Raw genomic sequence first — 22070 nt, forward strand, 5'->3', positions numbered from 1 at the left:
TTCCAGATGCCTGTATATGAAAGAGGCACATTTGGACACAATTTATTCTTTACTGGAACAGAATCAGGGAAACTGTTTTGTTTTGTAAGCCTAAAAAACTATATGCTTCCCTCCAGCTCAGTTCACACATAACATGTGTGATTCTCACTGATAATAAGGTGCCTGAGAGGAGAATGCTGGATTGATCCTGGCATTTGCCAGGCATTAGCCCTTTCCTTCTTTAGCGGAAAAAATAGGAAGTCTGTTGTTCACTTATTTTTAAGGCCTTTTGAATAGTTTTCATCTGAAAATAGTTACGTTAATACAAAGATGTACAGTAATGTCTTGCAATAATACTTAATATAAAATGCTTTTTTGTATAAATAATGATGTTCTTAGCTGAATAATACCTCACTTACTTGATATGAAAGCAAAAATTCTATTTTTCTTGTTTCAAGCTGAAATAACCCACATTCAGAATTCAGGCAATTTTAAATTTGACTCACTAGGGTTTTTTATAAGTATTTACCATTGCATATTTAGATTATATAATCCAGGTCTTACTTTGCTAATCAACCTCAAAGTAGCTGGTAATAGAATCCACTTGTTTTGTTTCCATGGAGTTTTCAATGCTATGAAGAAATAAACTTCAGTTCATGGCAAAACTGGCTGGCATTGTGTACTGGAGAAAACCTGATTAAGACAGTGGTATTTTTATATAATTGGTTTGTGCAGAAAAAATGTGGTTTCATGTGCTGTTTTTCCCCAAGTTACATGAGAATAAGGGCTTGCTTTTATTTTGCAAAACTTTGTAACACTATCTTGAAATAGAACTACGTATAGCATATAACTACATAAAGTATTGTAAATACATTCTTCGTGTATGTGTTTGTAGATAAATGATCAGTTAAAGAAAATCAACTTTTTTAATGTTAAATTTCTTTTTGGTTCTATATGAAACTTCATGGTTAGAAGACATGCAAACCATCTGAGGTTATACTTAAGCAAAGTCTGAAGACAAGCAAAAAGGAATGCCAGGTAAGCATTTATTTAACTACATGAATTAAGATCTTCTGAAAATATTTGTTTGAACTGCAGAACTTGAAAATAGTGAATTTGTCAAATATATCTTACAATGCAAAATGAAAGGCAAAAAAACCTCATTGAAATAGTGTAAAATTGTATATACAGCTCCTCAGAACTCTGATGTGTTGGTCTGCTGGTTCTGAAAAGTCCTGCATCCAAGATCCTCCAGAAGTCTGACATTTCAGAGCTAGTTAATTTTTCTTTAAAAAAACCCTGAAGTATAATAGTGTTGTTCACACAGGAAAATAGCTTCCTCGTACCCCTCTCTGTACCAACAAAGTAATTCATCACTAGAGGGAGTTTTTAAACTGTCATTTATGAAGGAGGATTCAACTGGTATATAGTTGGACCTAGTCATTCGAACCGTTAGGCACTTATCCTGCAGACTGATAAATCAGAGAAGTCATTGGTGGTAGAGACTGACAGAAAAATAAAGCGTCTCAGATGCACAGATATATGTTAAGGAAAAACATGAGCTATACCAACAAAAGGTTTGCTCTACCAATATATGTTAGAGTCTCTTGGTGTCCAAATTCTGCCAGCATTACAGAAAACAAAAAGGTGATAGCATCATTTGCAGCTGAGAGTAGGGGAGGATATCTTTTTTAAATTTATTAGAGGGCTGGTATCATGACTTATGGAAAAAATATTCTTGGAATTATTTAATGCTAACTCAGTTATACGCATGCCTTATAAAAAGTTGTATTTGGAAATATGCACAAGTTTTGAAAATAGTAATACAGTTGTATTTCAAGTTGTCTTTGAGGTCAGCTCAGTGGGAAATCATTTTTGCAGGCAGCTTTATTAGTACTGGGTATCATGTGGCTGTTTGTTTCATTATTGTATGAGTTTAAAATCAGATACAGATGCAAAAAACGTTAAAACTTTTGGAATAATGAATAATGGTTTCAGTCTCTTGATACTGACAAATTTAGTATCTGCCACTGTTTGGAGTGGGAATACTGCCAGTGGAGGTCTAGTTTTATGAGAGAAGTTTGGTTTAATAATCAGCATTTTTTTGTTTGCTTTATGTAGGAGGCCAGTTCTTTGTGTATATGGTTTCGTCTTCCTCTGTGTTGAAAAAACGCTATAAAATATGCATAGAAGCAAAAATTATTTTTATTTTGCTATGAAAACATAATTGAAGCATCGTTAATTATAATACACTGTTAGGAACTGGAATTTTATTAAGATTTGGGTTTTTTTCCTTTACATAAAGTACTGGATTCTGATACCATTTAATTTTGGGAAACAAAGATAACTGTCAAAATAACACTGTATTGTGGTTCGCTGTGACTACCAAAAAGCTGAGCTGGAAGATAACTGAAAATTCTGGAAGTCCATGGTGCTGGAGGAGTGGTTTAAGTGTTTGGTGTTAACCAAGTGTCTCATGGTTTATTACAGCTATGTAATACATGCTTATAAATACCTTAGGGAATGTAAAATAATAAGCTAGGCAGCTGGCCATCTAGGCTAGTAATGGAAGGATTGATCTTAGGTAGGTATAAAAGAAGGAGTGATAATAAAAAACAACCAGGACTTAGAAAGCACACCAAAAAAATAAAAAAAAAAAAAAATCCCCTTTGGAATTTACAGCAGAGCTTCCTTGGAGACTGTTGTACGTTCAGCCCCTGCCATACATTGCCTGGGCAGATTCTGAGACCAAATTATTCCAGTGGTGTGCTGGTCCGTGCCCCACCAAAACCAATATGAAGCTGTCCTGCATTAACCTAGTTGCAAAACTGGGACCTGACATTAAGTTGGGGATCTAGCTGCTGCTGGGAGAGAGAATGTCCTCATCAGAAGTGTCACTTAATTGAAGCCTTAGAAACTTTACGGATGCAAGAGCAGGGGAGGGGGGAGCTTGCTTTTGCGTGTGTTATACCTGAAGAGTTTGTCAGTATTTGGAAGGCTGCTCTTCACTAGTGATTAATGAACTATTATTAGTGTTTGAATCTCTGAAATAATTTTGTGTCTTGAATAATTTAAGATAGTGAGATTTATGTAGTAGGACCGAACACTGTATATTGCAAGTATGTGGTGCATGCTTATTTATAGGCTGTGTATTGTGCCAGATATGACTTTGAGACAGGATGCTGAGTAATTCTTTGAGGACCATAGCATGAGGTCTTTTTGCTCACTTGTCTGAAGGAAGATGACTTTCCAGGATTATAGCTAAAATGGTCTTACGTGGGCTGAGAACTATGAACCCTGTTCTGGCTACCTTTTTACATTAATGAGTTTTTGGACCAGTGTGATCCTTTCTTGTTGCATGAAACTGTGGCTGGGAAATCCCTTAAAAGTTATGAAACATTTATTTGAGCTTTACTGAAAAATCCAAGCTTTTGCTCCCAATGTATCAGTCATCTTGCGCAGAAGGAGACATTGGAGTAAGTTACCTTTTAACGTAGATGGCTTAGGGACTTCCTTTGGGATTTAATTTTTTTTTCCATTTTGTTTTTTGTTCCAAAATTGTCATCGTAAAATCTGAAGAAAAAAGCAGAGGCTTGTTTGCAGTATTTTGTCTCAGTGCCTGCAGAATATTCTAACTTTTGTTCTGCAAATGCAATCCTGATTGAATCCTGAATATATTCTATCTTATCTGTTCTACATACACAAATGAGTTTACATTTTTGTGTTTTACAATGCTGTTATTTCTGATATAGAATATTACTTTGCGTTCACAGCAGGAGCTAAAAACAAATTTTGAATCTCAGCAAGGTTCCTGTGAATCAGAAATTTTCACTGCTGTTTCATGAGATTGAACAATACATCAAACACCAGTTCAAAACAGATACTATTTTCATGTCTGTATGCACTCCTGTTTAAGGTACTGTTATCTGCTAGACTGCAATGAATGTAAATTATACATTCCTCTTTCAGTTCCCATGCAAATTATGTAGCTTTGTGATGGGATCCTCTGTGGGGTAGAGCTTTGAGATAGATTTCCGTGGACCTCTACTTACAGTGAGCTCCCTAAAGAACAGAAAGGCTTTTCAATTTTTAAAAAAATGGGAGCAACTTAAAAAGGAGAGAATCAAAGTTAAGGCAAAACAAATAAAGACATCATAAATCCCATGTGTTCCTGTGGTGTAGGTGTCAGCTTCGTGTCAGCGTCGTTCAGGCTTCAGTTTGGTTTTTAGGCTTGGTTTCAGTGCTGCCCGAGTTTCGCACTCTCTAGCCTGTAGGATGCATCTCTTCGCCACTCGTGCTGTGGTGGTACCTGTCTGCTCCTGTGCATGGACCCTGTCATCTTTACAACACCCTTTCTTAGCTTCAGTGGTAGAATTTGAAATGGAGGTAATCGTAGTTAATTGTAAAAGACCTTTGTTCTTATTTTTTCTGGTCAGTTTCTTTATAGTGTATTTTGTATGAGAGTCCATGCCCATTTTAAAGTCTTGTACTGAGGATTTTCCAGTGGTTTGTCCATTTTTCATCTTTCCTTTAAATTGAGTTTACTATGGTAAAGCAGAGATGACTGTTAAAAGTAAGGTTCTGTTTTCTCTCCCTTTGAAGTATGAAGGAGTATAAAATATCACTGGCCTTTTTGGTTTATTTGCATCAGGCTCTTAATTACTTTATTTATTGCCTTTTAGAGGTAAGTGTGAAACTTGCCTGCCTTTTGATCTTAAACTACAAAAACTACTGTGTTAAAGGTCCTCATCATTTAAAATTCCCTCTGCTCCGTCTTCTTTGTAGGCATTCCTCATTTGTTCCTAGTAATTGCTATGAACTCTTTTTCTTGTCTCTTTAGTTCATGAAATGCAAAACAGATAGCTGTTCATGACTTTGGCAGCTAAGGAATGTCATTTAACTGTTGAGACAAAGTTTATCTTTTTAACTATTCCACCTAAGTTGATACTACAAACCTCTACCGTAAACAGGAGTGCAAAATTTTGCTGTCATTGACAGGTCAGGGAGAGTGATCAGCTTTTCAGAATTATTAATATAGACATATGTGTTGTTACAGTTGTTCCACTGCATTTTTCCTCTGCCTGCCTCCACCTGCTTTCCTTTCCTGAGCCGATGTGCAAGAAGCCTTGACACAGGCAGCACTTTTATGCTTTGCTTGCACTGATGGAAATTCTTGACTAGTTATGGAGCTTTTACAAATCCTTTTTACTATCTTTCCTTGAAGGAATTAAGGCTTTCTGCATGGTCTATCTGCTGTACCCTCTCCTTTGCCAAAAGCCATGGGCTAATTTCAGCCAAACTTGAAAAAGCACAGTCTTCGGGCTTTTTTTTTTTTTTTTTTTAAAAAGCGGATGGCTGGGTGAAGGAAACCCAACTGAGTGCTTCCCACTGCAGAGCAGCAGACAGAACTCACTTATGAACCTTCCGTTATGCTCCAGCTGGTCAGGTATTTTGGAGGAGAGCATGCATGAGGACACAAAAGACAGAAGGTTGTATTTCACTTCCTTTAGATAAGTAATAAAACAGTGCAGTGAGCTGAGCTCTTCTCAGATGGGGATGTATTTTAGCAAATTATTTTTCCTCTCCCGTGCAAGCACTAGGCATCTTGGTAGTAAGAAAGTTGGCATAACTTCTTCCTTTAGACAAAAAAAAAAAAAAAAAAAAAGCCTGTATTTCTTTGTGACCAGGCTTCAGTGAAGTGAGTATAACAAGAGTATAAAGAATAAAAGGTTACAGATGTACAAGGGAGGATTTAGAATTTCTTCAACACATGAAAAATCATTCCCAGTATAGATATTTTAGGTAGCTTATTCATACATTATGCTAAAGGGTGAGGAATGCCAGGCAATATTCCACCTCCACCCCCCAAACATGAGCAAGACCTGAGAAACTGTTCCATACTTCTGCATACCTCCTTATCAGAAATCAGATTCTAATCTTGGATATCCTTTCAGCAGAGAGGCAGTTGCTCACCTGAATTGCAGCTGACTTTACTGGATGATCCAGTCCCTTCCAATCCCACGTTCACAGCCTGGTGGTTGTAAACTGTGCGACATATACCTACAAAATTCACCTTACAGTGGGGTAGCAACTTACTTGCCTTGGTATTACCATGATTGTTGCTGGTAGCCTCCTGAAGGCTGTACAGGTAGAACTGAGTTCTAAGGTGAGATTTTTTTTTTTTTTTTCTTTAAACCAAGTACTATTGTGTCTGCACACTGACAAAAATAAAGCTAGTAACTTTATATTGAAAGGTGGAGGGGCTTCGCTGTGGGGGACAAAGATGCTGTTGATGAACAGCTCAAAAATATGTATACCAGTATAAGTAAAATAATGTGGACTCATGACTGCTCATGCTGAGAAGAACAGCTCTGCTCTGGTGTCCAATTTACCTTCTCAGCACAGTCAGGGATTTCTGGGAAAACAAAATAATCAGCTATTTTCTAGAAAAGAAGAGCTCTAATTCTCCACATACTCTAGTTTTCATTCTTTGAAGAGTTTATACTTACAAAATATTTTGTATGTATTAGATCTTCGTATCTTACACGTTAAGAGCTAATGTCCTTTCACAGGCAAAATATTTCATTCACTAAACAGGAGTTTTTCCACACAAAACTTCCTTCCACAGACCATTTCTCCTCGACAGGGGGAACTAACACCTGTTCTAATATTCCGTACAGCAGGCAATGGCGCATCTACCAGTACAACAGAAAAAAATGCAAGAACATGCAGAAATGGTAAGAAAGTAATTCCCAGTGTGCGAGAGGCAGTGTAAGATGAATGCTGAAAGTTGCTTTTTTTCCTTAATGTGAAGTAATTATTGGTGCAAGAATGTCAACTGTTTATTGGTAGTGGGTTTTAATACTGCTGAGATTTTTTGTGGGAGCAAATGAAAACTTTTCCATGATTCCCCGAGTCAGTGTGTGGCAGTGCTGAGTGGCTGTTTTGGTGCTGGAAGGTGAACAGGCAGTGAGGTGCAGTCCCTCCTCAGCCCTTGTGTTCCCTGGGCCCAGAGCCGCTCCAGCAGGATTCTGGCAGTTTCCAGGTGCAGAAAGTGTGTTGCTACTAACTGTGGAAGTACCAGTAAGCCACAGTAGTAGTAGGCAGTCGTGCTGCTGGAGAACTAAAACAAAGTCTGACCCTTTTTCCTTACAAGAGCTTTAGCTTAATTTCATTACCAAATCCTACTTTTTGGTAATTTCTCCTAATTAATAATAATTACAGCTTTTAAACATGTAAGTAAGTGGTGTGGTGTACTTCAGAGGTGGCTAAAGTGACAAAACATTGTTGTCAGTAACAAGGCTGCCTTTGGGTTTTTTTGATGCAGGGAAAAAAAAAAATCTTCACACAATTGCTGAAAGTACAGCAGTACAAACCATAACTTTGAATCTACTTTTGAGAGGTTATAAAGTAAACCTATAGAGTGGCTTGAGATAGATCTATTTCTGTGACTTCTGAAGGATTGTTTTAATTAATTATTCATGCCTTTGTATCAGCTGTCTTAGATGTGCATCAGATGTTTGATACATAAAGCATGGTTTCTTTTTTACCAATAAAATTCAATTTTTTTTGCCTTTGTTTCAGAAAGACTTAGTCCAGTGTGAAGGAGCCTTCCTGAGCAGAATGGATTCTGGCACTCAGCCCGTTGTTGCCAAAAGCTGGTTTTGGAGAGCTAAAATCTTGTGAACCTGCGGCATGTTCAGGAGTAAGGCAAGTGAACTGCAGGCACTTAGAAAATAATGTTAAGACTTTATAATAGCCTCTAAGTAATTTTTATGTATTGTGGCATTGTATTGGTGTGAAACCTGACTTGTAGCCTTTCACTTTCCCCTTCAGTTGTATCCATCCTGACTGTTCTGGACTCTGTCAGGTAAAAAAAGCTAAAAGGCATTTATTGAATTGGGAGTTTGTTTTAAGGTAGACTGTGATTCTACAGTAATTTGACCATAGAGTTGTTTGTGTAGTCACTCTAGGTAAGTTCAGCATGCAAACAGTACATTTGTTGTTCTAGTCTGTCTTCTGCCATTTAAATGTGCATGTAGGTAGGACTTTCTTTCTTCCAACTTCCATGTGCAGTACTGTTATTACATGTACAAAAAAATTGCGTTTCTTTTCCTCTTGCAAGGCAGCAGAGAGCTGTTGGTAGAAACTTCTGGCTGTGCTGAAAACTGACACCAATTTCAAGCATTATATGCCTTTTTTAGATCAGACTGGTTACTGATCATGTGGTTTCAGAAAAGTGACAGTTGTGCATCTCTTGAAGTTGAACCATGGTATACTTGATTACATTATCAGTAATTGTTTTAAGTTTGAACAGACAACTTCCAAAGCTGACTTTCACTGGACAGGTAAATACAGGTAAATTCATTAGTACTAGTCTCCTAGCAGGTCAGCATCGCCCATTTTAAGTATATGTATTTCTTTGAAGTTTTAATGCTGAAGTGTCTAGTAGAGTGACGGGAGTTTCTTCCAGCTTGTAGTGAGATGTCTGTGAACTCCCACTACAGGAGGAGAAGAGACTTTACTGCAAGCCTCAGTATGTTCTGTTTTCATCAGTATAAAACAAAAAACAGCACAAATGTTAAACATTCTTATGGATGAAGGACAAATTTCATTCATTTAGATGAAAAGCTTTACTTTTTCAGGAACTTTTCTTCCTAGAAATAATGGGCTATTTGTGTAGTGAGCAGAATACTTGGCCTTTTAACTTAAGCACTTCTCATGGTCTTTCACAGCATTTGTGGGGAACTAATAAAAAATAGTATGTAGAGAGACTTCTATGCATGCTAAGGTGTGTAAAAGTAGGATCTCTTCTGCTCCTGAAGCATTTTCAGAAATCTAGATAATATTTTTGCTTCAATTTTTTTTTCTTCCCTCCATCACCCAAGTTGTGGAAAGCCTTAAACATGAAGCTGAGACAGCCCCAGCTGAAGTAGCAGTTGCGTTTCAGGTAAGTTGCGTTTCACACGGAATGCATGTTTAGCAAGATGCAGAGCCAGATAAGGAAACAGCAAGTGTTCTGCCTTACGCAGATGTCTGTCCCACTTGAGAACAGTTCCTCTAGGACCCTGGTCAACTAAAGCAGGGATACTTGCAGGCATGCTGGCATTCATTTTCTGAAGGCAAGTCTGCTTGTAATGTTATGAGGATGTTTCAGTTTGACAAGCACAGGACTAAGCCTTTTAGGATCCAATTTTAACCTTGTACTTGTAAAAGAAGAGTAATTATTATTTCCTTATTTTAGGAACTGCAGTGCTAGAATTAAGATAAAGAAGGGGAAAGCTCTGAAAGCAAAAGCAGCTTTTTTTTTTCAGTAATTGGAAAATACCCATGTTCCAGTTGAAGAATAAACTAGCAGCCCCTCTACCAGCATAGATGTGGTGTGCTGACTGGGACTGGAGGGGTGGGGGTGGTATGTGGTGTGTCTCTGCATCTAAGCAAGGGGTTATACTGGACCAGAGCCTGACTTTCTAATTGCACTAACAGAGAGCAGCCTTAGCCTCTCATCACACAGGACTCCAGAGCCAGCATTCTGTCTCTGCCAGCAGCAGGTAATGCCAGGGAAGCTCCCTCCTGTAAATACCACTTGCCCCTGCAGCAGACTCCAGCCATGAGGAGAGGAGCTCTGGTAAGTGTCAGTTCACTACTTCTAAAGCTTGGTGAGACCTAGAATGTCACTCTTGGGAGGCAGGGTATAACCCCTGCATGTCCAAGCTACAAATGAATTAGATGATAGATAGATAGATAGATATAAGGTAGTTGTTAAATGCAAACATACTAATACATATGTACAATTTATTTAAAATACTTTTTAACATACATATAAAAACCCCTCACTATTTATACAATCTAAGTTCTAGCAACATATACAAATACTGAGCAACTACAATACATGCTGAGGTAAGAACATACATTCTGGGAGAATACTCAAGCCAAACAAGATTGAAATACATTTTATATCCATACATCTTCACATGTAAGAGAGACCCATTAAATGTACCTCTGCTTGTATTGTACACAGGAGAATTCTAATCTTAACGGTGTTGTGCAACTTACATTTGGGAATCAATGTTTAACAGTTTGTAGCATACATTTTTAAACTCAAAACTGTTACATATTCAAACTTATCTTCTTAGCCCTAGCAGATACCGTGTTCAAAGTTGAAAGCAGGGAGCAAAGCTTGGGACCAATTTCTTTCAGAAAAGGGACTTAAATTCTTAAAAACATCCATTCCAGTCAGCAGCTCATGCTGCTCAGATAATGAAACTGCATTATGGCTGTAGAGAAACTGTTTAATTCTTACACCATCTTAGCCTACAGTATATCCACAGTTCTACCGTACCAGGCCTACAGTAAAAATTAAATCCAGGCATGTTAATTGTACTAACTTGAACGCATCCATTTATTTTTGTGGTAGATTAGATTAATTTTTCTAAGCCTAAACTGATACCAGTTTGAGAAGGCAGAGGTTTCTTAACTTGGCTGGAATGTCACATCTTGGTGCAAAAACAAATAACTTCCCCCCCCTTTCAAATAAAATCCCCTCAGGTAATTTCAAAGTCATAGTTGCTGCTGAGGGGTAAGAACACTTACCTGTTTAAGCAAAACTTCAAAGATTGCAGACTAGTTTTATCAAGCAGAAAAATCTGCAATAACATTAAAAGTACAACTATAGGCAGGAATTTCTTGTTCATGAATGGGTCTTACATACCACCCTTACTTACATTCACATTTAGGCTTAGACACCTAATTCTAAAAATAAAAAAATCAATGAATGAGAATGAATGAACAAAAAATTGTAGACTTGGGCTTTAAGAATATGTAATAACATCCTCTGTATGTTGAATAGGCCACAAGTAATTTTGGATTTACTGAGTTTATCTAGAGCCCTTGCGCAAACAAATTTTCAAGTGAGAAGTTAGGATACCGTACTGGTGTAAAGACATGGTGGCAGCCCTCTTGAACAGTAGTTTAGTTCTGATTTGGATGTTCTCCACCTAGTTTAGGGACCCTGGGCAATAAAGGCTGACTTGAATTACATCACAGAAACAGTAACCAGGGAAGTCCATGAAACTGGGCTGTGTAGGTAGGGGATTTTACATGTATAAATTAATTCAGCATCCTCCCAACAGTGCTGTTACAATAAAAATAAAGCATTTTTATTGTGAGTTTTTTCTACTACTTAGGTTAAAAAGCTGTGCTTTGTTTCTAACAAGATAAAAAATGGCAAATATGACATCCAAATTGTTTTCATTTTGTGATTACCTAGCTAAAACTAGTCTGCTTTATCCCAAATCGAAGACTGACTGCAATGTTTTCATAGTAGAGAACACTGGAACATTCAAAGGATACAAATTCCATTAAATGCTTCAGAAATGGACATTCTTTGGAACAGTACTGGTTCTCTTGCAAAGGTTTTGGAATCTACTATACTTCTAATAAGAACAATCATAAGAAAAGCCCTAAGGCTTTTTCAGTTGTGCTAAAACGTACCATATGTGCTAAACACGTGTGTAACACAAACTGTGCACCATTAGAATATTTATGTGCTTCCTTAAGCACTCACAAAAGTATATACATATCTTCCTTTGTATATGCTCACATCTTAACACACAACAATAGATACTCTGGGCAGGGGGACAGGGAAAACCTTTCTGAATTCAGTCACCTGGAACACCTGGATGCTTCTTGCACACTGACCATCAGGGAAGTCCAAATTCGAGGCAGATGCCATTCAGAGTAGCCTTCACTTAGTAGGGAAAAATGTAAAAGCAGTTGCTATGTAGTTTGCTTGTATAACTTCGTGCCTCCTGGATCCCTAGGAAGGAACAAGACTGAGTGGCTTAAGGAGATGAGGCAGAAAACAGATTGCACGGACAGCAGATTCTAGTTTTGGAAGACTAACAAAAATGGTGGGAACCTTCTGAGGAACACACAGCTGCTGATTCCTAATCCTGTGAACAAAAGCTGCAATAACATGATTTAAAATCAAAACTATTTTATGCCATGAAGTTAATGGGATTTTTGCCATCAGTCCTGATGACAGTAGTTTTTAAAGTCCAAAGTTGTGCAGGCATTTTACAGGGTAAAATGAATTTTAGAAGCTATAGTGCTTACATACAGATCTTAGAAAGTTAGGAGCTTTGGGTTTGTTTGGGGTTTTTTTCCCCCCAGAAATAGTACCATTAGCAAGAAATTATTGGCTTTCGTACTTCTTTAAACTGTTTCTCCCAATTTATCATTCACATCTATGAATTACTGAAGCTAATCTTGAAGAGTTCTTTGCTCATGTCTGACAGACAATTGTACAGTAGTAATAAAGTCCATGGTTTTGCAGGAGACAAGCTGTAATTATATATACAGCTTCAGGAAAGGCAGAATTACTGGTTTCCCAGACTTCCAATACCACATCTTTTGGTTCAACACTGTATTATTTAAGACTAACAATACCAAAACAATGCAATTAAAAAATGAAACTGTCAGCTTTATGGAACTGGCTTTTAAAAACAAGCCATCACTCTACCTTACTCATGAGCTAACTTAGTTCATCCTTACTCCCAGTGGAATGGGCCACGCTCTGTGGTACCTGGTACACCAATTCGTCGGCGGCACCTGGCCCCGGTTGCCCCTTTGGTGTATCATACAGCGCCTGTGCTGATGATGTGCTGTCTGTCCTAGATAAGAGTTTATTGTAAGTTCCCACCAGTGGAGGAGCTTGATTCCCTGCAGCTTTGAAGGTGGAAATGGAAGGAATGCCAAGAGGTGTGCTGGCATGGCTGGACATGTCCATGATTATTGGAGTTGCATATTCTGGTCCAGTTATAGGTAGTGGTTCAGCATAAGCGTGGTAAACTTCTTGTATGGGTGAATTGTAAGGGTCCAAATCAGCATAACTTGCTTCTTTTCCTTCCTCTGGTTTAAAGGTTGATCTCTGATGAAGCGTGCCGACAATTCCCCCTACCAGTGGCTGAGCATACTCTGTGTTGCAAGCCCCAACAAAACAAAATAAAAACACACTTAATGGAATTTTTTTTTTACAGTGGCATCACATGAAATGCAACCTGTGAATAGTGTCACAGAAATTATTATCCTAGATCAAACCAGTGGTCCTTCTCTGTCTGCCAGTGCCACCTGCTTTGGAAAAAAGTAATTTCCAACAAATAGTTAAAGCCACAGGGATAGCCACAACATCCCAATTTCTCAGGTTTATACTTCTTCCCATGTGAGCTGCAATTTCCCATGCTGTAAATCTGCCTCAAAACAAAGTTTTTTGAAATGTTCTTCCCTGCCAAATTAGAATTAAGTGAAATTATCCTGCCCAGCTTTGGATAAAAAGTGGTCCTTGGGGTAGAGGGTTTGTCCTCTGAGGGGGGAAAGCCTGCATGCGGTCAGCTGAGATGTTTTAGTTCAACCGATCATCTGAGTTACAAAAGCTGGAGGTGAGAAACCTGGCTAGGTGGGTGAAAACAGACAAGCAGCCAAAAAGAGAAAAGTAATTCTGCCTGCTGTGAAGCCATAATTCCTGCACATCTGCATATTTCTGCCATTGGTACGTAAGCACAGAACCAAAGGCGGCACGGTCATCTTCCTCTAATGACTGGTTCACCAAGGAAAGAGCAAATATCATTATCAGTAATTCCTCCTTTTCTAGATCAAAAGAACTACTTAATCCATACAGTCAGTGTAGGGAACCAAGTGCCACATTTCAGATGTGTGCATAAAGATAATGGGGTGAAATTATTTGCAGTGCATGAAAACAACCAAAAAAAAATCCTTCAACCCTTTATGGGGTTTAGGAACACGTACAAGTAAAGAAACTTTCAGTTACTGCATTAACTTCAGAAAGTGTCTATCCACAGGACATCAAGTCAATTAATACCTACTTTTATGATACTCCGAGAACAGATTTGAAAAAGCCTGCATTTTAAGGAATGCACTTACTAACAGAACCATTCGTTTCTCTGTTCCCCAAAACAAACAGGAAATAATTAAATGTAGCCAAATTCCTGACATTTTTTGGCATGTCATGTACATATAGATATGTATTACACAGCCCACAGAAACAGTAGAATGTACCTGCAGACTCTGTTTGCAGCATTGTTGGGACTTCTCTTGGTCTTAGGTGACTAATTTCACTGTTGCTGTAGCGTACAGGAGTTTCTTCATGTTCTGCTGATTTGGTCGGAAGAAACTGCTTCATTCCTTTCCACCATCCTTCGTGGATTTTAAAAAAAAAAAAAAAACACCCAAGACTGCATACATACTGTGTTTTAAGCTACTAAAATATTATAACAACTTGATTAAAAAACTTGATTATCAGTATCTGCATGACCCTAAGGTTACGAGCTATTTTAACATTTTCTGGCAGACTGAAGATTCAGAGATGACAATATTACTCTTGCCCAATCAACTTGCCTGAATGCTCCCCCTTCAAACACCTGCAGAACTGCTCCAGTCTAGTGAATCTATCCCTGAATGTCCATGAGCCGCAGCTACTCACCATATTAATAAACTCATAAAATACAACACAGAAAATACTAAAAAGTCAGCCATTATTCCAATTTGTAAATCAAATATTTACATAAAATTTTAGACAAATCTCAGTTACAACTTAAGAGTACATTTAATTAATGTGGTTTCTGGCTGTTAATGTCATGGTTTCTAACTCACATTGTTGAAAAAGGTTCATCAGTGAATATTGCCAAAAACCTGAATAAAAAGGATTTTAACTTCAGCAGAAGTGAAAAGGAGTGACTGTGGTCATGAACATTTTCTTGAGGGAAGGTAGGGAGAGTTGGTTTTGTTAGGTCCCCCCCATCCCTTCCTCCAGTAGCCAGAGTCATTCTAGTTTTGCTGTCCATTACCATATTTCATTCCAGCTGTACGAGACCACCCTGTAGGTAAAGGCCAAAAACCAGGAGATTCAAAACCCCAGAACACTGTTTAACAAAATCTGAGGTAGCCTGGGGGAAGGGACAGACAGAGGTTCCACAGAGAAGCGTAGCAACATTATTTTGATACTGCATTTTGCCAAATTTCCTTTTAAAACAGACCTGCATACAGAACATCTAAATTTAAGCAAACAAGAAAAAAAATCTGGCATGTCCATCATTGACACTTAAATACAGGATATCTTGAATCTAATATTCTAAGACAACAATGCTGTGACCTATCAGAAACAGACATGTAATAAATACAGATAAGGTCATTAAAGGGTTTCTTGTCTAAAGGGTAAGGCTTACTTAAAACTGCCAGAGAGCAAACACACAGCTGTGGAAATTTTTAGCATGAGGACAGAGGAGTGAAGCACGGTCATACAGACAGTATGAACCCAACTGCTGCAGCAGCCCTTTATGCTGTAGCCCAAGCATTTTCAGGGTACTTGCTAAGTGCTGCTTTGGTGGAATTTTCTGATCTCAAGTTAATGAGGCACAAGTCAGCAGGATAGAAAAATATGCCTAAAAGGGGCTGCAAACAATCCCACATGCTTGAAGAAAGGTGAAACTTGAGAGACCTTATATACTAAGATGAAAGATTTTTTCCAGGACAAAAAAAGTACCAAATATATGATTATCAAATGTATAAAGACATTCCTCATAAATTATTTTTCCCCTCATGTTGTATAATTAAGAGGTTTTATACTTCTTTACTGAAAAAAATCTGAAGCTGTAAGCTCTAACAGGAGACAAGGTGTTTTCTATTTCTGAAAAAAAAACCAAAACAAAAAAAAAAACCACAAAGAATGAAGCAGTTAAGTCTGTCCAGAAAAGAAATATTCAGTGTTCACTATGCCTACATCAGCATTAGAGAAGCTTCTGCTAGTTGTCTGTGTTACTGCAATCTGAAACACGCATCAAACCAAAAATGCCAAGTAAAGGCTTTCATAAAACCATTTTGTTACCTGCACGATCCCAGTAAGGTAGATCGTAAGTGCCCTCAGTTTTTTTCTTGCTGTGAAAAGAAGAAAAAGGGGGTATTTTAGCTAGTCTGCTTATTGAAAGATGCATTAATTAATGCTCAACAACTATCACCTTGGCTGTAACTGGTCCTCAAATTTAAAGTACAAGCACTATTAACCTGGCTTGCCATCACCAGTCTGCTGCTACTGGAGAAACCAGTTTTCAGTAAAAGCACTTCTAATGAAATAGTTACAAAAAGCTGTTTTCACTGTCCTCGCTATTCAAGTGAGTGTTTTCTCACAGAGAATACAGTTCTGAAAAAAAAAAAAATCCTTCCACAAGCGTGGACCTTGTAGTTCCCATAGCGATACATGCAGCATTTCATTCCCACACACCAGGCTAACATTCATTTAAAGCACTTTCATTAATCTATTCATTTACCGGTTTCTCCAATGCCACGCACAAACTAAGATAAGAATCAGAGTAGTGAAGACCATCACCAGCACTGGAACCAGAACTGCTGCCAATGCCACATCTGAAAGCCATTAAATTAAGTGGTGTCAGACAGAAAAGCTTCTCATAAATCAGTTTTTAATTTGAAAATTACTTGGGTAAAGCACATAGTTTTCACATATAGCATCTATCAGACCAGATCCCCCAGCTAAGCTACCCTGCTGGATGCTCCCACAGTGTAAATGTCAATATCTAGCTCTTCTACATGTATGCATAGCTGGTATTTTTGCAAGGTTTTTCATCAAAATCAACAGATTTGTTTTGATATGATTTTTTTCTGTTAGAACAATGTCTTTTATTATTAACAAGGAAAATCAAAAGAGCCCAGGAATATGCAACCACTTAAGTCTGACCCTCCTATAAGAAGTAAATGCCACCCTACCTTCACAGTTAATCACAATCGGCCTACGCTGGGTCTGCATGTGACATGAGACCATCCTGTCCCCTGTCATCCAAAGGACACTTCACCAATGCCTACATCTGCAGTGATCTTGCTCCCTTTTCTGACAATTTTCTTTGATACAAAAAATGATGATGCCAGATGTTTTTCGAATTTCATGCCAACATGACTGCTCCATAAAAGATTAGCTATGGCAAAAGTGTTTTGTCCTAAGAAATTATCAAATTAAATAACAAAGCAGTTACATCTGATTAATTCTGAAGGGAACTCCAGGTTGCAGCTTCTGATAAAATTTGTTCAGTAATTAAAACCTGAACTCAGTTTGAACAAGTTTTGAAAGACAGAACTTAATACATGCGTGACTTGGAAGACTGGTTTTGTTTCTGCATGCAGTATGCAACTGTACATTTTTTATCCTACGTATATTTAATAACTAGTAAATATTAAGAAGAAAATATTTATAATTTGCTATAATATATTAAGTGTTGAGAAAATTTAAATTCAGAAAGCACACTTAGTATATGCCAAAGTACTGTAAGGACTTCCCAAACACTTCTGCTGCTTAACTGTGCATACCTTTGGTTACACTTGGAGTCACTGTGGTGTTTTTTATTTCAGGTGTGAAAGTTGTTTTATCTGTCTGCAACGAAGTCTTCACTGAATGAATGAAGTCATCACTGAAGTCATCATTCTTGTCGTCATTCTTGTTCTGAGGTGGTGGTGGCATGGTGATTTTAGGAGCACGGCCTTTAGAAGAAAAGAATTTATAAAAAAAGTTTTTTGAAGTGCTAGTTTTGCATGCTTCCTTTTCAGAAGACAGCTGGAACAGTTTGCTCTAAAGCTTTTGTTCGTGTTATGTAATGAGGAAAAAACCCCTACAAATCAGTAACACGGAAAGCAAGTGACTGGTGTCTTTTGAAACACTTATTTTCTAAATTACCTTGTTTACACCCAAACTAGGTATTTTTCAGGTTAAGTGTAATAACTTCGGAAGAAATTCAGAAGTATCAGTTACAGAAGGATTATGCAGCTAAGAAGTACTTTTTTCTCACTGAAAATATACCCGCAATGTAATCTTTGCCAAATTATTTCACTGCTTGTCTTGCACAGTTGAAAGGTTTTCAGTTGCCTTACCCATACTAAACTGACATCCTAGCAATTCTACTTTCATTGCAATTTTCTGGTGCCATTTTAAGGGGTTAATCCTAAAAAAGCGTGCAATAATAGGTGGAATGAAATTATTGCGAACTTCCTGGTACAATTCAGTGTTCCCTTGAAATATCTAGAAAAGAAAAAAAAACAAGAGACAAATGTTATGTTACACAAATGCAATAGCAACTAAGTAACTACAACCAATTTTTATGCCTTATTTAGGAAAAATAAGCGGTGCAGAATCCTGAAAATTCAGCCCAGAACGGTGCTGCTGCCTGCACATCTCCACTCACTCGGCCCTATTTAATATATAACTAAATAAAATAAAGGTGCGTGTGTACATGTATGCACACAACGACTTACTTCAGAATAAAGGTACCACGTAATATTCTACTGATGCTCCCCAGGCAATGCCTGCTGTTAAAGACATCTCACATTTATGGCACTGAATAATTCTAACTCAGTCCTTTTTGGTATTTTGCACTTACTCTTCAAATATATACAGCAAGCAGTTGTGACAATGTGAAAGCAGGAATTAAGCGGTGCCTTCACACAGCCTAATAGTTTAAGCATAGTCTGTCCTATGACTGGGTACAGCAGTTACTAGAAAGCATTAAGACACAAAGTATGTAATCACACTGTCCTCTAGTGGTTGTTGTCTACAAGGGCTGAACCACAAGCAAAATAAAAGGATTCAGGTTCAGAATGTGATGAGCATCTCTCTTCAGACTCTCAATCGGAGCCATGCTGGAAGAGAAGGGCGCAAACTTTGCATAAAGGATGAGCTAAAGCTGGTCCCTCACCGCTGGTCCTTGCACACTCGTCCAAATGTGGTAAGACAGAATGGGCTTATCTGGTTGAAATTGAAAACCAGTAAGCAGATATCACTGTGATGCAGTGTCAGCGCACTGACAAACTTACAGCCAACTACAGGTTTTGCACTGAACTGCTTAAAACAATACAGAAGCTAGGCCCAGTACTCCAGCCCAGCAAGCCATCCGGTCACTGTCTTTGGGAGGACTGGCTTGGGATCATCTCTTCGGGTAGGAAGTGAACCATCTCTCCATGTTAGTGCACAGCAGTTGGGCTTTGGCTCTGCAAATGCAGCTCTGGAGTGCTATTGCAACACATGTCACCATAGAGGTGACGGTAAATGAGTAATATGTTTGTTTTATAAGCACTGATAAAGATACTGCAAATCACATTGGACATAATGCAGAACAGAATTATGGCACTTGCCTGAAAAATAAATATTATAGTGAGTTTTCTGCTCACTTGCACTGCTTGGTAAATGATAAAGCACCTTGCCACGCTTAAGGACAAGCACTGTGCTGTGTAACAGCTGATGTGTCTGCATAAAATGGAGCAGTCAAGAGCTTTTAGCACACTTCTGATCAATGCAGATCACTGGTGTTTCAACCTTGGTAAACAAGATAGAGATTCTTGTATTGCACTCCGATGTTTTAAGTTTTTGTAACAAAATGACTAGAATATCCCTACAGGTTTACAAGAAAAGAGTTATTCTAGAAAACTATCCATTCAAAAGCCCAAAGAATCCCCCAAACAACCCCAGGGACCTTTAAGGGACTCACGCCTGGCCTCCCTGATATACATAACATGTCTCCACTCTCAAAAGACACACAAGCCCCATTACTATTACTTACACGTAAGAATTTTGGTTTGTCCTTACATAGGCATTAACTGTCTTCATGTTTGAAAGCACTGACTGATCAAATAGACATGTAAGTCAATTTAGTTAGGCATGGAAAAATAAATCCAAATATTGAATAAATTCAAATGCAGTACTTCATGTTTGAGTGTATTGGGTTTTCTACATCTTAAAATTAGTAACCAGCATTTTCATTTTTATGTATCCACGTAACACTATCCAACTAACTGCTAAGCCATTCATGATACTAAAAATCTATGTAGGCAAACACAAGGTATTTGCCTTGAAAAGTGTACAGTCTCTGTTCTTCCCCAACTTACTGCAGTGCAGACTTACAAGCACATGGTCTGGGTGGTACTTGTCCTGCTCTGAATTTAAGCTCATTGTTCATAAATATACTTACTAGCAATGAATGAAGACAGATTAACTGCAGGGGCAAGTCTATGGTGTTACTTTGGAAATAAGCGAATACAAAGCAGTCACAGTTTGTGTATCCAAATATTCACAATCTAATGAGACATGGCAAGAACACAGAAGACCAGGTTCCACTTTTCCCCTAAACTAGGGCAAATTTTAAAAAAATTTTTTTTAAGCTGACAGGCTTGTAGCTAGAGATCTCACCAGAGGAGTATTTGTTTTGGTAAAGATGCAAATGAGAAGCAAAATACAGAGGTGACTCTTTGAGGGGATGTGCCCAGCCCACATTGCTGTACTGTATCTTTGCGCTGTGCCATGCCAGTGCCCACTACTAAAAGAAGGTCCAAGCTGCATCTGGCTACCCGAGCAACAAATGCAGAAGTCACAGATTAGGAAATAGATGCCCAACACTGAAAGTCAGTCTCCCTTCAGGTTTCTGAGGCTGAGCATGTAACAGCAAATGCAACAAGAATTGTTAACGGTGTCTACTATCTTCAAGAACGATTAACAGTAAAGTAGTTCTTTACTCCAGGCTTTTCTCAGTCAAGCTTTTGATGTCAAGTGTTATGATAGTAAGTTTACCTGCAGCTCAGTATTTTTTGTTCATTTAATTTTTTGCACAAAAAGAATGTGCTTCTGAGCTCAATAGAGTGCAAGTTTTTTGATGAGAAATCACTTTTGTATTCCATTTATTATCAAACTCTCTCCATTTGCCTCTGTGCTGTCAAACAAAACTTCTGCAACACTGCAACTTTGGATCTGTCATCTTCCCCCAATTCAAGCCATTTTTATTTTTTTTTCCATATATAAAAATTTTAAGAAAAGCTTTTCTTGAGTACTGACAGAACTCTAGAAGCTATTTGCCAAGAGGACTACAAGACAGGCTTGGAAAAGCTTCTAGTCTCCTGAACAACTTTAGGAATTGTAAACGTCTTTCAAAAAATGGGGAACAGCACCTCCTGGCTGGTCTGATGTGCAATTATGTAAGGCTCAAAGGGAGAAGCCTGCATGCATATGCAACCAAAAGCAAAGCTACATCAAATGAGATGATGTCAGACAGAAGAAAAATCCGCTACTTTGAAGCCTAAGAGATCAACCATACCAAACCCTTTTTTCTGTCATTTGACTACAGCTGGATACTACACGTCCTGGATATGTATTTGTCTTCATGCATTGTACCTAATGATACAAAGAGTGCAAAAAAAATCTGTTGCCTGTAATTTCAAGCTCCACAATTTGTTTTGTTTTGTGAACTTGCAAGAAAAACAATATGCTCAAATTAAAAGGCAACAGCTGCCAAGGTTTTCAAAGAAAATAATCAAACTAAACATGAAGCCTAAATCTAGGCAGCTCGCTAGCAGAGATTTTATTTTATGGCCAGGAGAGGGCACTCGAAAACTAGCAAAAGATGCTGGATTCCCCCCCTTTTCCTTGAATACTTCATACTAACAGTCTGTTAGTTCACATGTAGATTCAAGGAGATGGACCAGCCCCAACAGTAGTCTCCTCCTTTCAGGAAAGTCTCCTACTGTGATTACGTTCAGTGTTCAAAAACCTCTTAATTTAACAAACCTGATACTTCGACCTTTCACTACTTCAACAGGATGCTACATCCTACCTTGAAACATTCTTAACCCACAGTGAACAGAAGAAAATCACGTACCGCTAAAGAATTATCATTCTTAAGACCCGTTTCTAAAAAGTTACTAGGTTATTAGTTACTGTTACATATATGTAATACCACAGGCCTATGGAAGTAAGGTAAATTACATCCAAGAATTGTAAGAAAAAGAAATTCTAGTTTGAGTCAGGTTACCAGGAATCTTCTCATTTGTTTAAGAAAATCTGATCTGAACCACTAAGGAAGACTACATAGGACATTAACCTTCTCATTTTTACTGTCTATTAAATACTGCAAAACTGTAAACACAGGCAAAATGAGATTATCTTGCCGCTAACATTAGATAATTTTTCTGTGTGGCAAAGCATTTGCAATCTGAACACACTGTTTCATTTTTTAAGAAAACTCCCTTCCACAAGG

At 38.0% G+C, this 22070-nt stretch overlaps 1 protein-coding gene and 1 long non-coding RNA gene across 6 annotated transcripts in view; one reads left to right on the top strand and one right to left on the bottom strand.

The window, feature by feature from the left end:
• Positions 1-896: 896 nt before the first annotated feature.
• Positions 897-9678, top strand: LOC128144902 (uncharacterized). 3 transcript variants are annotated; one of them, XR_008236258.1, is made up of 6 exons: positions 897-1017; positions 6608-6716; positions 7564-7693; positions 7901-7952; positions 8868-8929; positions 9466-9678. It is a non-coding gene; the product is annotated as an uncharacterized LOC128144902 (long non-coding RNA). The 3 variants fall into 3 exon arrangements; XR_008236257.1 differs by lacking the exon at positions 897-1017 and adding an exon at positions 5332-6145 and having other exon boundaries at positions 6660-6716; XR_008236256.1 differs by lacking the exon at positions 897-1017 and having other exon boundaries at positions 5332-6716.
• A 1433-nt stretch (positions 9679-11111) lies between these two features.
• DCBLD2 (discoidin, CUB and LCCL domain containing 2) overlaps positions 11112-22070 on the bottom strand; it is a 55945-nt gene continuing 44986 nt past the window's right edge. For all 3 annotated transcript variants that reach the window (XM_052794309.1, XM_052794307.1, XM_052794306.1), the window contains exons 10-15: positions 17926-18073; positions 17368-17538; positions 16320-16413; positions 15881-15930; positions 14056-14193; positions 11112-12957 (exon numbers count right to left, since the gene is read on the bottom strand). In XM_052794309.1, the coding sequence (XP_052650269.1) occupies positions 12515-12957; positions 14056-14193; positions 15881-15930; positions 16320-16413; positions 17368-17538; positions 17926-18073 (1044 nt within the window). In that variant the 3' untranslated portion in view covers positions 11112-12514. The remainder of the gene's footprint in view (positions 12958-14055; positions 14194-15880; positions 15931-16319; positions 16414-17367; positions 17539-17925; positions 18074-22070) is intronic.

This window comes from Harpia harpyja, chromosome 8 (genome assembly GCF_026419915.1).
Source record: "Harpia harpyja isolate bHarHar1 chromosome 8, bHarHar1 primary haplotype, whole genome shotgun sequence".
Classification (NCBI taxonomy): domain Eukaryota; kingdom Metazoa; phylum Chordata; class Aves; order Accipitriformes; family Accipitridae; genus Harpia; species Harpia harpyja.